This window comes from Aythya marila (assembly GCF_965140915.1).
Source record: "Aythya marila genome assembly, chromosome: 2".
Classification (NCBI taxonomy): Eukaryota; Metazoa; Chordata; class Aves; order Anseriformes; family Anatidae; genus Aythya; species Aythya marila.
The window spans coordinates 33906080-33917862 of NC_139043.1; the positions used below are offsets into that span (position 1 = coordinate 33906080).

The 11783-nt window shown below is 42.1% G+C and overlaps 1 protein-coding gene across 2 annotated transcripts; it reads left to right on the plus strand.

Moving 5' to 3' along the window:
* The first annotated feature begins 5275 nt into the window (after positions 1 to 5275).
* IL6 (interleukin 6) lies at positions 5276 to 8904 on the plus strand. Of its 2 annotated transcripts, XM_082752622.1 has the most exons (4): positions 5276 to 5689; positions 5789 to 5902; positions 6066 to 6212; positions 8509 to 8904. In XM_082752622.1, the coding sequence occupies exons 1-4, from the start codon at positions 5438 to 5440 to the stop codon at positions 8698 to 8700; spliced, it is 705 nt and encodes a 234-aa protein (XP_082608748.1). In that variant the 5' UTR covers positions 5276 to 5437; the 3' UTR covers positions 8701 to 8904. The 2 variants fall into 2 exon arrangements, with proteins under 2 accessions (XP_082608748.1, XP_082608747.1); XM_082752621.1 differs by having other exon boundaries at positions 5276 to 5902.
* The last annotated feature ends 2879 nt before the right edge of the window (positions 8905 to 11783 follow it).

An 11783-nucleotide genomic window follows, 5' to 3' on the forward strand; every position in this document is an offset into this window, starting at 1 on the left:
AAGAAACAACAGGGAAAGGAGCTTTTCTCCCTCAGGAAAACAGATCTCTCTCCCAGGCAGCCAACACTGAACTTATCCTGGGTTTGGGTGTGCAGACCAGCTCTTCCTCCCAAAACACAACCTATGGAGGAAGCAGAGACAATACTGTGGGTCCTCAGTCCTGCCCAGGCTTACTCAACAGCTCTGAGGTCACAAGATTTCTTGGGAATCGCTTTCTATTTCTGCCCAAGGGCTACATTTCTTGTGTTATATACTGTGGCAAACATCACCTGAAATACAGGCCAGCCCACCAAGACAGCACATTGATTCCTGACCTCTTCTATCTGATGAAAAATAGTTCACTTTAAGAGGACAGAATGTAAAATACCTGATGGCCATGATTACTTTTAGGAGTTGGAGAACTTTCCTGTAAAGTAGCAAATCTGGGTTCCCAATCCCTTTGGATAGGAAAGAGATGTGATTCAGCATCTCCCATATCCCCATTGAGCCATCTAAACTAAAACCACCTAGCCCTCTAATTGGCCACCTGGTGGAAAGATCTAGTTGGACCTAGACCATTTGAACCTTCACAGCAAGGAGGAAGTTACTTAAGGCAGTTTCTGAGCAGTGATGTTAAGATTTTTTGACAGGACTGTAAGGCCAAAGGTATGACCATAGTGGCAAACTCCTCAGTAGTTCCCCTATATCACGACAGGATCCTTGAGCTCCAAAAACCTTTGTATAATTGCACATCTGTTGTAGCAGGTGCATAGTGTGTCTTGTTTTTCTAGTTATTCATCTCCTACGAAAAAATTCCAACACATATAACTTACTATTGAATGTTATCTCCCAAAGAGAGATGCACTAAATTCTTGCACCTGATTCTGGCAATGGAGTTATGATACATTTATCAGTGGTCCAGTAAAGCATTACTACCACCTTGTAGCATAAGTAAAAGATAGCCCTCTAGGTGGACAGTCTGTATGACTCATTACGCTCAGATTGGATATAAAAATGACACCTACTTCCACTTTAGACACCTCTCCATATTCTAAACTCTGATGTAGAAGTAAAGCTCTCTCAAGCCTAAGAAGTAGTATCTCTTGAATAATTTTGCATACAATTATAAAAATAACCACTGTTCAACTTCAGCTGTGAGTTGAAAAAGAACCTTCTGCTATCCAGGAGAAAAACACAAGAGGATGACTATACGACTTGGGTTGGGTAACTTACAACATTGCAGAAAAACAGTCATGAAGTAAAACAGAATGAAGATGCATGGCTAGAGGTCAGACTGAGTGAGAGAACAGCCTGATAAAGAGATCATGGTCACAAAAAAGTAGACTTGAATGTAGGTAAATACTTAGATCTACAAGGGTCTCATTAACAACATATCAAATTTTTATGTAAGATTGAAAGAGATCCTATGCTTACAGAACTGAACTAGACTTGGCATGCTCTCAGAAGTGTGATTGTTTCATAGCTAAACATTGACACCCCTTTGTTCTCCTTTCGCATTGAGCAAGCTGTGCGGAAGAACTTACCTTTTGAATGTTTTGTAAAACACAATCTACTTCTAACATACTATGTTAAAAAATGATAAACAGTAAAAATAACAAATAGTTACACCATTCAGTACCTCTGATATACTCTAACTGCTCACTGTTTTCTCTTTTCAGCTTCATCATCTTCCCTGATGACTGAAAAACCTTCCTCTTCTCTTTAGTCATAGAATGTCTTTGAATTTTCATCTTTCATACTTAGAATAGAGCTCAAATGGAAACAAGAAGTTGTTTAAACACAAGCAGAATTTACAGTCAATTTACTTTCAAAAGCGGACAGAGACTTTCTATAGGAGCACAGTCCATCAATAATAATGCAAAACACAAAACTCATAATAAAAAAGGGATCTTTGTCAAAACCGTGTATACACAAGAGTGGGCAATGGTCACGAAGAAGCCAAATACAGTTAGTATGCAGGTGCTGAGCTTGTGAAAGACAAAATATGGGAGAATTTGTAACTCGACCAGTTCTCTGCTCTGGTGCCTCATGCAGCCATATGAAAAGGTGTGCAGCACCATGATGGAGGCAAAGTGCGAGCTACCTTCCTCCCATGAGAAAGGCTTATGAAATCACTTACTGATGCCATTTATCAGTGCAGCCACAGCAGAAAAGTACTACTGGGGCAAGTCTAGGGTGACCGACGAGTGCTACCTTAATCCCATTCCAGAGTTAAAATGGCTGTTTAAAACCACTTTGAATCATAAAGGTGTACATATGGGTATCTGTCTGCAATCATTATGATTTGGCAGGGACATGTCTATTTAGGGTGACCTGTGATATTTGGATATTCCCCAAGAACAGTTACCTCCAGGGCCTCTTTAACTTGGGACCACATACTAGCCAGCTTGAAGGTTGACTAGAGAAGACCATGGCATGATTTCTCTTCTCAAGACTAAGCAGAAAAAGTTGAAAATTAGAACATAAATTAAAGCTAAGAATTTTTCCTCTAAACCTCTAATTTAGCCTAAGGCATGGAAATTCATGGTATTTGCATATGATATGCTCAAGGAGAAAATTTGAGTCTATTACTACATATCCTAGTCTTGTTTAAAAATGATGCAAGCCTGCCTTTAGGGAAAGAAAATGAGCAATCCCCAGAGCTTCTCACAAAAAAATCCCCAACATCTCTGTGGTTCCCTGCTGGCAAAGAACCAAAGAAAATCTCGATGCAGCAAAAGCAAAGGTTGTTCCTGTGTGCCAGTGCTCTTTGGTGTCATGTGTAGATTCTCAAAGCAATGTTTAGTTATGAGAAACATGAATGCAGGATATCAATGTCCTGCTCAACCTGTTCATTTCAAGTAGAGCACGGGGCAGTTTGGTTTCATTTTCTCCTATTCAACCTCTTGGTGAAGCCGGTAGTGACTTTTTATTTGAAAATACGTGGAAAAAAAAAAAAAAAAACACACCTCTCTTCTGAAGCCTGGGATTTTTGATGTAGGCTCTTGAAGACAATGTATCAAAGAAACTAATGTATCACTAATGTATCAAAGAAACTGTGGAGAAGAGACATGGAAGCACTTACTGACCCTTTAACTTCAGCAAATACTCAGTACAAAAATACTTAACAAGAAATAAGCCAAAAAATGGGTGAAGTGTTCGTGTCTTGATGGACAACAGAAAACCCATCTCTTAAAGAGCTATAGGAACTCAAGATCCCTTGTTAATAGTTTTGAGGGTACCCACTATTTTTGAGGGTACCCACTAAGAAGGTTTTGCACATCAGGATACAGCCATCTGTTTTCTGCTACAGCATCTAGTAGCAGAAGCATTTTAATGGCATTGTGTAAATTTGAGTTCCTCCTCTTGAATACTGTGCTTTGTGCTGGATTGTCAAGCACTGAGTTTATAAGGCATTAATTAGCAACTTCCATGGGAGCATGTAAGGATACTCTGTACTTCTGAAAAGTCACACTGACACTCAAATACAAAGACTAAACAAAACAAAACAAAACATAACAAAAATCAGTAAGAAGCAATAAAGACAGAAAACTTAGAAACTTTAAGATGAGAAACAACAATTGGAATTTTTTTGTATTTCACTCTGAAGATATAACTAGATGCATTGTCAAGAGTAAACCCATATAACAGTGATCAGCACAAAAAGGTCTTTTGGACACTGCTAAGGAATGGACATGATACAAGGAAAAAAGGACAACATCAAATAAAACCACAAAATTAAAAATTACAAACAAGACTAACTTTCAGAAAGCCTGCTGAAAATATATTATTAAGTAAATGTAGCATTTCATCAAGTTCAGGTGATTTTAGGAATAGTCGGTGTTTTCAGTTCAGCTAGGTAAAGGGCAACAAAAGGAAAGCTGATCTGTCTGCAGGGAACAGGTCATGAGCTGTCTGGAATTGGAAGGAAATATTTCTCCTGGATGTGCATCGATGTGCTATCACAAATGGAAACGAGTGTCCATCCCTGCTGTATCTGCCCTTGATGAACCAGAAGGAAAACACCAGGCTTGTCTGCAATACTGAGCTGATCTGGTCTGCTTGTTTCTGGCCTTTGGCACCTTGCAAACAAATCCTTGATATGAGTCACTCAGAGTGTTAGTTTTATGTTTTATCCTTTTATTCTGTTATTATTTCTGTTATTCTAATATTATCCTCTTATTGCTATGGCTTCTCTCTGCTGAGCACCAGGCATGGTTCTGATTGCTGCTACTGAGGATCACTCTGTTATACTTGCATCTCAGTGCTGTCATCTCCCCCTGGGCAAAATCACTACAGCTGCCTTTCCACTCAAAAAAAAAAAAAAAAAAAAAAAAGTATTCTGCTTCTTTCCTGAGGTTGTCTATCCAGGTTCTTCTGAAAAAAAATAATATATATGTGTGTGTGTGTGTGTGTTCTGACAGTGTCTGCCTTTGTTAAAAAGGAGAGTCCACATGAGGACACCCAAGTGCAGTCACACTGTGTCATCCTTTCTCCTATGCCCCATGTTACATCTTCCACACTCCAGAACCAGAACTGGGTCTTTCTCTGCTTCCGTCCACCCGAGATAAAGGTACAGATTTCACAAAAACAAGCCCGTTTTGCCAAAATCGGTTCGAGACATCCCAGCAGTTAGCCTGGAGCAGTCGGTCTCAGCCCGTGCCCCACGCGATGGAGCCGGACAGACTCACATGCCCTGGGTGAAGGATCTCCCTGCGAAATGTTAAAATTCCCACCGCCCCCCCCCCCCCCCAGGCAGGTGGAAGGATAAGGCTGCAGATAACAGGTAACTGCGTGGCATTTCCTGCGGTCCTTGCCCTGTGCTGGCTGCAGGAGCTGGCCCTCCACCCGCTGTGCATGGGACGCGCATCACCCTGTGCCTGTGACCACGTACAGCTTGGACGCGTGCAGCTAAACGAGCGCGTTTAGCCCCGTATTTGTACACAGTAAGAGCATGGGAAGCGCAGATGTAAATCACAAACCACTCGAAGGCTGTGGCTCTGATGCTGGACACCCGACGGGCGTCCGTGCCTCTGTGCAGGCTGACAGCGAGGGGGACGCGGGGACCCCGCGGGAGGGTGCCCGGCCCCGAAGGGCTCCGGGGGGCTCCGGCCCCGGCTGCAGCCCCTGCCCCGGCCCGGCGGGGCCAGGTGAGCCGGCGGCCGCGGCTGCTGCAGCGGGAGCCCGGCCCTCAAGGAGTTACCGGTTGGGAAAATGACTTCATGTTTCTGCCCGGCTCCTCTCGGCTCGCCCCCCACGGCCCCGTTTCACAATCCCGCCGCGCTCAGACGGGGCGAGCGCACACCCCCGTGTTCTCAGCCCGGATTTTCCCAGGCCGTGAATAATCTCGAAGCCCCCTCGATAAATACACGTTCAGGGATGCCCGGAGCTCACTCAACCCGCCGGCCTCTCCTCCTCCTCCGAAGACGGGACGGAGCCGAAGAAGAAGAGCCTCACCATGAGCTCTCCCGACGGCTGCCAGGCGGCGAGAAGCCGGGGGCCGCCCTCCCTCCGCTCCGCCGCCGCCCTGCTGCTGCTGCTGCCGCTGCTGCCTCCGCCCGCCGCCGCCGCGCCGCTGCCCCTGGCCGCCGGCCCCGACTCCTCCGGGGAGGCCGAGCCGGAGGAGGCCGGGGCGAGGCGGGCGGCGCTGCCCGACTGCGAGGCCCTGGCCTGGCTGCTGCACGCCCGGGCGGCCCGACTGCAGGAGGAGGTGGGTACGGGGCCGCGAGGGGGTGGTCGTCCTCCTGGGGTCGGGGGCTGCTGCCCGCCGCCGAGGTGCGACGCGAGGTGTGGGTGTCTCTCCCCTCAGATGTGCGAGAAGTTCACCGTCTGCGAGAACAGCATGGAGATGCTGGTCCAGAACAACCTCAACCTCCCCAAGGTGACGGAGGAAGACGGCTGTCTCCTGGCTGGCTTCGACGAGGCAAGGAACCGCTCCCCTTCTCGCCCGAACCCCGGCAGCAGTTTGGGGCCTGCCCCAAAAGCAGCTTGTGCCCCCCTCCCTCCTGCCCACCTGCCCCTACAGACCACGCTCCGCCGAAGCCACATCCGAGTTAGAGCTGACCTTCTCACCTTTCTCTTTCCAGGAGAAATGCTTGAAGAAACTCTCCAGCGGGCTTTTCACCTTTCAGACCTACCTTGAATACGTACAAGAAACTTTTACTAGTGAAAAGCAAAAAGTTGAGTCGCTGTGCTATAGCACAAAGCATCTGGCAACGACGATAAGGCAGATGGTGAGTTGTTTTTAAATTTACTCAGACAACTTTTGTGACTTAGAACTGATGTGTAGCTGGAGGAATAGGGAGCTTGTGAAGCCAAACATTTCCCACTCTTACTTCTCTCAGGATGAACAGGTGACAGCAGTTCCTTATGCTCAGATACTTAACCTTATGACTAATTTACAGGTTTTGTTTGTTTTGTTAAAGAAACTACTCTTCTTCCCACTTACTGTTTTCATTTTTGATTTCCAAACTGACAATTAAATGCAGCTTTCTGTTTAAGAACAAATATGCTAATGCTGCCTGGCTGAGACTTCTCAGGCAATTCTTTCCTAACTGCAGTTCAGTCCTAACCTCCTAATGTTGCAAAACTCCAAGAAATACGATAACTTATCTTAAAACCCACATGAATAATAGTAAATACAGTTTTACAATATTATGAATCTTTAAAACTCTCCAAAACAAACTTTTCTAGTGAGCTGTGTGGTGTATTCAAATATCACTAATTTACAATCAAAGAAAACAGGTAAATTCAGAACATAAGTTAATGACGCAACTAAATTAAAGGCACTGCCTATTGAAAAGCTTGGTTTTGCTTGCAACCATCATGGGGAAAAATATATGTATATTCTTTATAGACATCTGATTCTCTTTTGATTTAGTAAACTAAAGGCTATTCATTTCTGACAGCTGTTTTGTGTGTTTTGGAGTGCTTTGAAAGATCACACTTTAAAATTCATTTCATTCCTGCAGTTCTTACTCATGTTAATAATCCTTAAGATGAATACTTTCTTTGTCATCAGTGAAACTTTGCATGAGTAAGAACCACCCAGGTGAGTAAGGATTCCAGAATTAAGAACTGCGGAAGTCTCAGGGCATTATTTCCTTCAAGGTGCTTTTCAGTGTTGAAAAGGCCATTGTTTGATACTAATACCTTTCTTAACATATTTATTTATGTTCATCATTCTTTAAGTGAAAGGAAGCTGAACTGCTTTTTTCACACTGTACTTGCTAAGAATAATAGTCCTGTCATAAGACAGCAGCTGAGTACTGACCTCAAACTCATTAGTTTGCAGAAAGTTTGTTTTATAGCTCGGTGAGACTAGCCTTTTCTGAAAATTATAAAGGTAGAGGTAATTAGGACAGGTGCAATTAAACTCAATGGTCAAATCAAACCCTTCATTTGAAGGAACTATGGAGATTCTGAGAAAATCAGGAGCCTTGATCTCCAGGGTGGAAACTTTTCTTTATGGGAAGTCTCTCTGCTGTTTAAGGCAAGGAGAGCAGGTGGAAAGAATCTGTCATTTGTGGTCAAGTCGATCCATTAGCAAGATACCTGTCTGGATATCCAAATTTAAAAAAAAAAAAAAAAAAAAAAAAAAAAAGCATGCAAAAAGGTGTCTGACATACCTGTAACTAAACATGATCAGAATCCACCTCCAAGTAGTCTAGACACAAGTAAATGTTCAAATGTTCATTACTTTAATTTGACCAAAAAAAAAAGTTCCAGAAGGAGGTGCATGTGCTTTTGTCGCTTGTTAAAGAGTAGGACAGATCTTAAGAACAGGATGAATAAGACACTTTATAATTAGACTTCTAGAAACTGAACTGAAACTGCTCCATGATTTGGGCAAGTCCCATTTAAAAAAGTCATCCAGCCACACCATGGGACAAGCTCTTCGAAACCATTTGGGTATCCAGTTCCCAGAGCTGACTGCTAGAATTAGATATGAAACTTCTCTTACTCATCTTGTTCTTAGGATGCCACACACCAAAGAAAGTGGTAATGGTTAATCTTCCATGTATCTCAATGCCTGGAAAGTAGGAATTAAGCAGCTAGACAAGTTTGGTGTCTTTTGAAAACCGTTAATCTACTACCAAATGCGAGAGCACTTGAATGTCATCTAATTAACTTATGATTCAGGATGCAGCAGCCAGTATGGATTAGGACATATCATGTTCAGCATCTTCCCAGCTAACCACATGGTAGGTGGACACCAGGCAAAAGCGTTTGATCTGTCCAGTGCAGCGCATTTGACTGGAACATGCAAACCAGAACAAACGCTATAGATTAGACAAGAGCTTTTGATTCTTCTGGAGACATAGCAGCAGATACAAACATACCTCAAATCCCACGCCAGAAGTGGAGCTGTAGATATACACAGGTTGCAGGGGGGTCTGCCGTGCAGAATGCTGTGCAGAATGGGTGAATACACAGCTGGTTGAATCATATTCTTATGTATAAACCAATCACTGTCAAGATTGTTTAAACCATTTTAACAAGGGCACTTCAATACTCTGTTTTTCACAGGTGATAAATCCTGATGAAGTGGTCATCCCAGATTCAGCTACCCAGAAATCCCTCCTCACAAAGCTGAAATCGGATAAGACCTGGATAGAGAAAATCACCACACACCTCATCCTCCGAGACTTTACTTCATTTATGGAGAAAACCGTGAGGGCTGTTCGCTATTTGAAAAACACCAGGAGTGTCAGTGTCTGAATGTTTTAATTCGGGCATGATCCTTTGTTACAAATCTGTCATGTGGCAGATGACAGTGTTGTTCTGTTTTAAGAACCAGAAATAGTAACAATGGTTTTCATTTTTATATATCCTCATTTCCTTCTAGGAACCTATTTATTGTATTTAAAATATTTATTCATTTCTAATGATTTCTATTTATATTTTCAATATTTAGAAGTAATTTAAAGAAAGGACCTATTTTATTTCATTTCTAATGTTATTATTCAGAATATCAACTTATTTAATATGTATTTGATACCAAAAGAATTTTTCAGAAGCTAGATTGTTGTATAACTTATGCTTTTAAAATATTTGAGATTGCATTTATGACTATTTATATTTTGTAAACAAATAAAAACTGATTGAAAAAAAAATGTACAACCTGTTTGAATTTTAATTAAGATGGAGGGACTCTAATATATCTATATTTTAATGCCGGTAATTATCAAAATAACTATTTTCAGTAATTTAAATTTTTATCAGTATAATTAGAGCAGATAGCTACATAATACATCTATACATACATATACAGCATAATCTACATAAAATTCTTAAAATGGTATATAAATAGATGTACTGTATGTACTTCACTGTATGTACTGTATTTACATCAGTATGTACTGTATGTACTTCAGTACTGAATATGATAAAGCATTATTGCTCAAGAAACAAATGGATAATGAGTCCCATAAATTTAATAGGAACACTATAAATTTGTAAATAGATGCTTACAAGTCAGCAATCTATTTGAAACAAATAAAGTGGTCAGATACTGAATTAACAGGTTTGATATAACCTGATTATCCTCTGATTAGACTTACTGCTGTCATTCAAGGGAATTTTCCAAGTTTGACGAAACATTTCTCCCCTCCCCTGAAGATGTAGAAAAAAAAATATCTTAGGATCTTTCGCCAGGTGAGAGAAATCAACATATTATTGCTAAGACATCAGTGACTCCTGATGATCCTATCCATTTGTCTTTTGTCATTTATATTCCACTAGCATGGAGAGGTCACCGTAACATGAATGCAAAATGTTGAGCACTGCAGAGAAAAAAGGATCCTTAGACTGAGTACCAAACCACTGAAATATTCCTTACCTGTTTCATCTCTTTCATTGTGGCTGTGGACATACCTCATATACCCAAACACATAGGAATTTAGCTCATAGCACACATAAAGGATGGAGTCCCTTGAACTTTGTCCTTACAGTGTGAATGGAAGAACATTAATGACCCTCTCTCTTGAGCAGCACAATGGTGCAGATGAGGAGATGAAAGGCATGCCCTGGAATGTGGATAAGGATGTCAGTAAATTCTCCTCTTCCTCTGAGAGATCTGATCCTCTGCGCACGCATTCCACCACTGGGGATGCCAAAACAGTGAGCAGTCAGCTCACAGCATGCATCTCAGAGGCTCAACACAAAGTGAAGTACAATTGCTTTGCCCAATATGGTAAAAACATATGGCTCAAATTGTGCAACACCTCAGGAAAGAATGAAGAGACCTCAAAGTGGTCATCTTCAAGATGTCTGTGGCGAGTGGGGTTTCCTCGCAACATAGAAGACAGTACTTTAGCTGTCCTGGCACACAGTCAAAGCTCTTCTCAAAGCCTACCTTTGCAGAGATTTTCTTAGTGAATGCTTGGTTAGAGAGCATTCTGGTGCTTACCATGACAGCTAGGGGAGAGCCACAAAGTTTACTCAGAAAAGAGCAAAGTGATTTAGGTAAAATGCAACAACCAGTCTTAAAGCCGCTGGGCTGCTGTCTTGCATGCATGTGGCTTTGAGAAGGAAAGAATGTAATTTGCATCTGTTGGTCTAGATGAAACTCTGAAACGTCTTCAGTAAGAATTCAGTAAGTGTCCTTAAAAAAAAGGAAGTTCTTGGAGTGAGGTCATGTATGAAGGGTTTACCACCAAGAATCTTCATTCTTCTCCCTCTTGAGATAGCAGCAATGAAAAATACACATTCTCCATTCACATGTACAGCACAGATCATACTGTATGTGATCCACAGGAGACCTCAACGGGGGTCCCAAGTTGAACTCTACAAGGACTGTATTACTATGTGAGAGCAGAGGGGAAATATAAAAAATAAAAAATAAATAAAAAATAAAAAACTAAGGAAGAAAGAGAAAAAGAATCTGGACTAACCTCTCTCCTAGTACTGGGTGATGGTTAAGAATCATTATAAGATTGTTATTAGTTACTATGAAAACCTTAACTAAACAAACTCACTCTTTGAAACGATTTCCTTCTGGAATTCCAGGAGACAGCCCAACTGCAGGGTACTGAAATCTCATGCAACAGACTGACGAGCATCTGCACTTCCTACCTGCACCCTTCAGCTGGCGGCCACCCCATGTCATCCGTCACCATAGCAAAGATGCAAACATTACTACATTTCAGGATGTACAATGTGAGCAAAGATCACTGCTTGCTAGGAGATGCTGCTGGTGCTGTCACTGAGGTGCCACCATTTTACCTGCAGCTCCTCCACAGCCACCTGCAGTTCTCAGGGTACCTCCACGCAGCAGCTGCCTTGCTGGCCATTGTTTGCCTGTTGCTGTGTCAACTTCAGGCACTCTGTCCCCAGGATAAGTACCATTTTCTGGAACCTACACACACTGGTGCCTGTGACACACAAACACTCGTAGTGGAGTATTCACATGGAATTCAGAGAACTAAACGCTGTTGAGCATGTTAAGAAGCCTCTCTAACTTATCTTCCTTTTTCTTTTTTTTTTTTCTCCAATTCACTCTATAGGAAGTATTTTACAATAAGCAACAAATACACACAAGCATTTACTAGTTGGTAGCTCAGCACAAACACATATAAAAATGGAAAAGAGTAGAAATGATCAGTCTACATTTTTACAAATTGATCCCCCAAAAATAACTGTGCTACTTTTAGCAACAATGAAATCATAGAATCTTCTAGGTTGGAAAAGACCTTCAAGATCATCAAGTCCAACCATGAACCTGGCCTACCAAGTCCTACCACTAATACATGTCCCTTCGTGTCACATCCACACGTCTATTAAACATCCCTGGAGTCTCCAGG

What these genes read in the sequence shown, in the direction of transcription:
- IL6 (XM_082752621.1), top strand. Translation starts at nt 5,438, where the DNA reads ATGAGCTCTCCCGACGGCTGCCAGGCGGCGAGAAGCCGGGGGCCGCCC. An exon ending in TCCTGGCTGGCTTCGACGAG is followed by an intron (nt 5,903 to 6,065) that starts GCAAGGAACCGC and finishes TTCTCTTTCCAG; the next exon opens with GAGAAATGCTTGAAGAAACT. An exon ending in CAACGACGATAAGGCAGATG is followed by an intron (nt 6,213 to 8,508) that starts GTGAGTTGTTTT and finishes TGTTTTTCACAG; the next exon opens with GTGATAAATCCTGATGAAGT.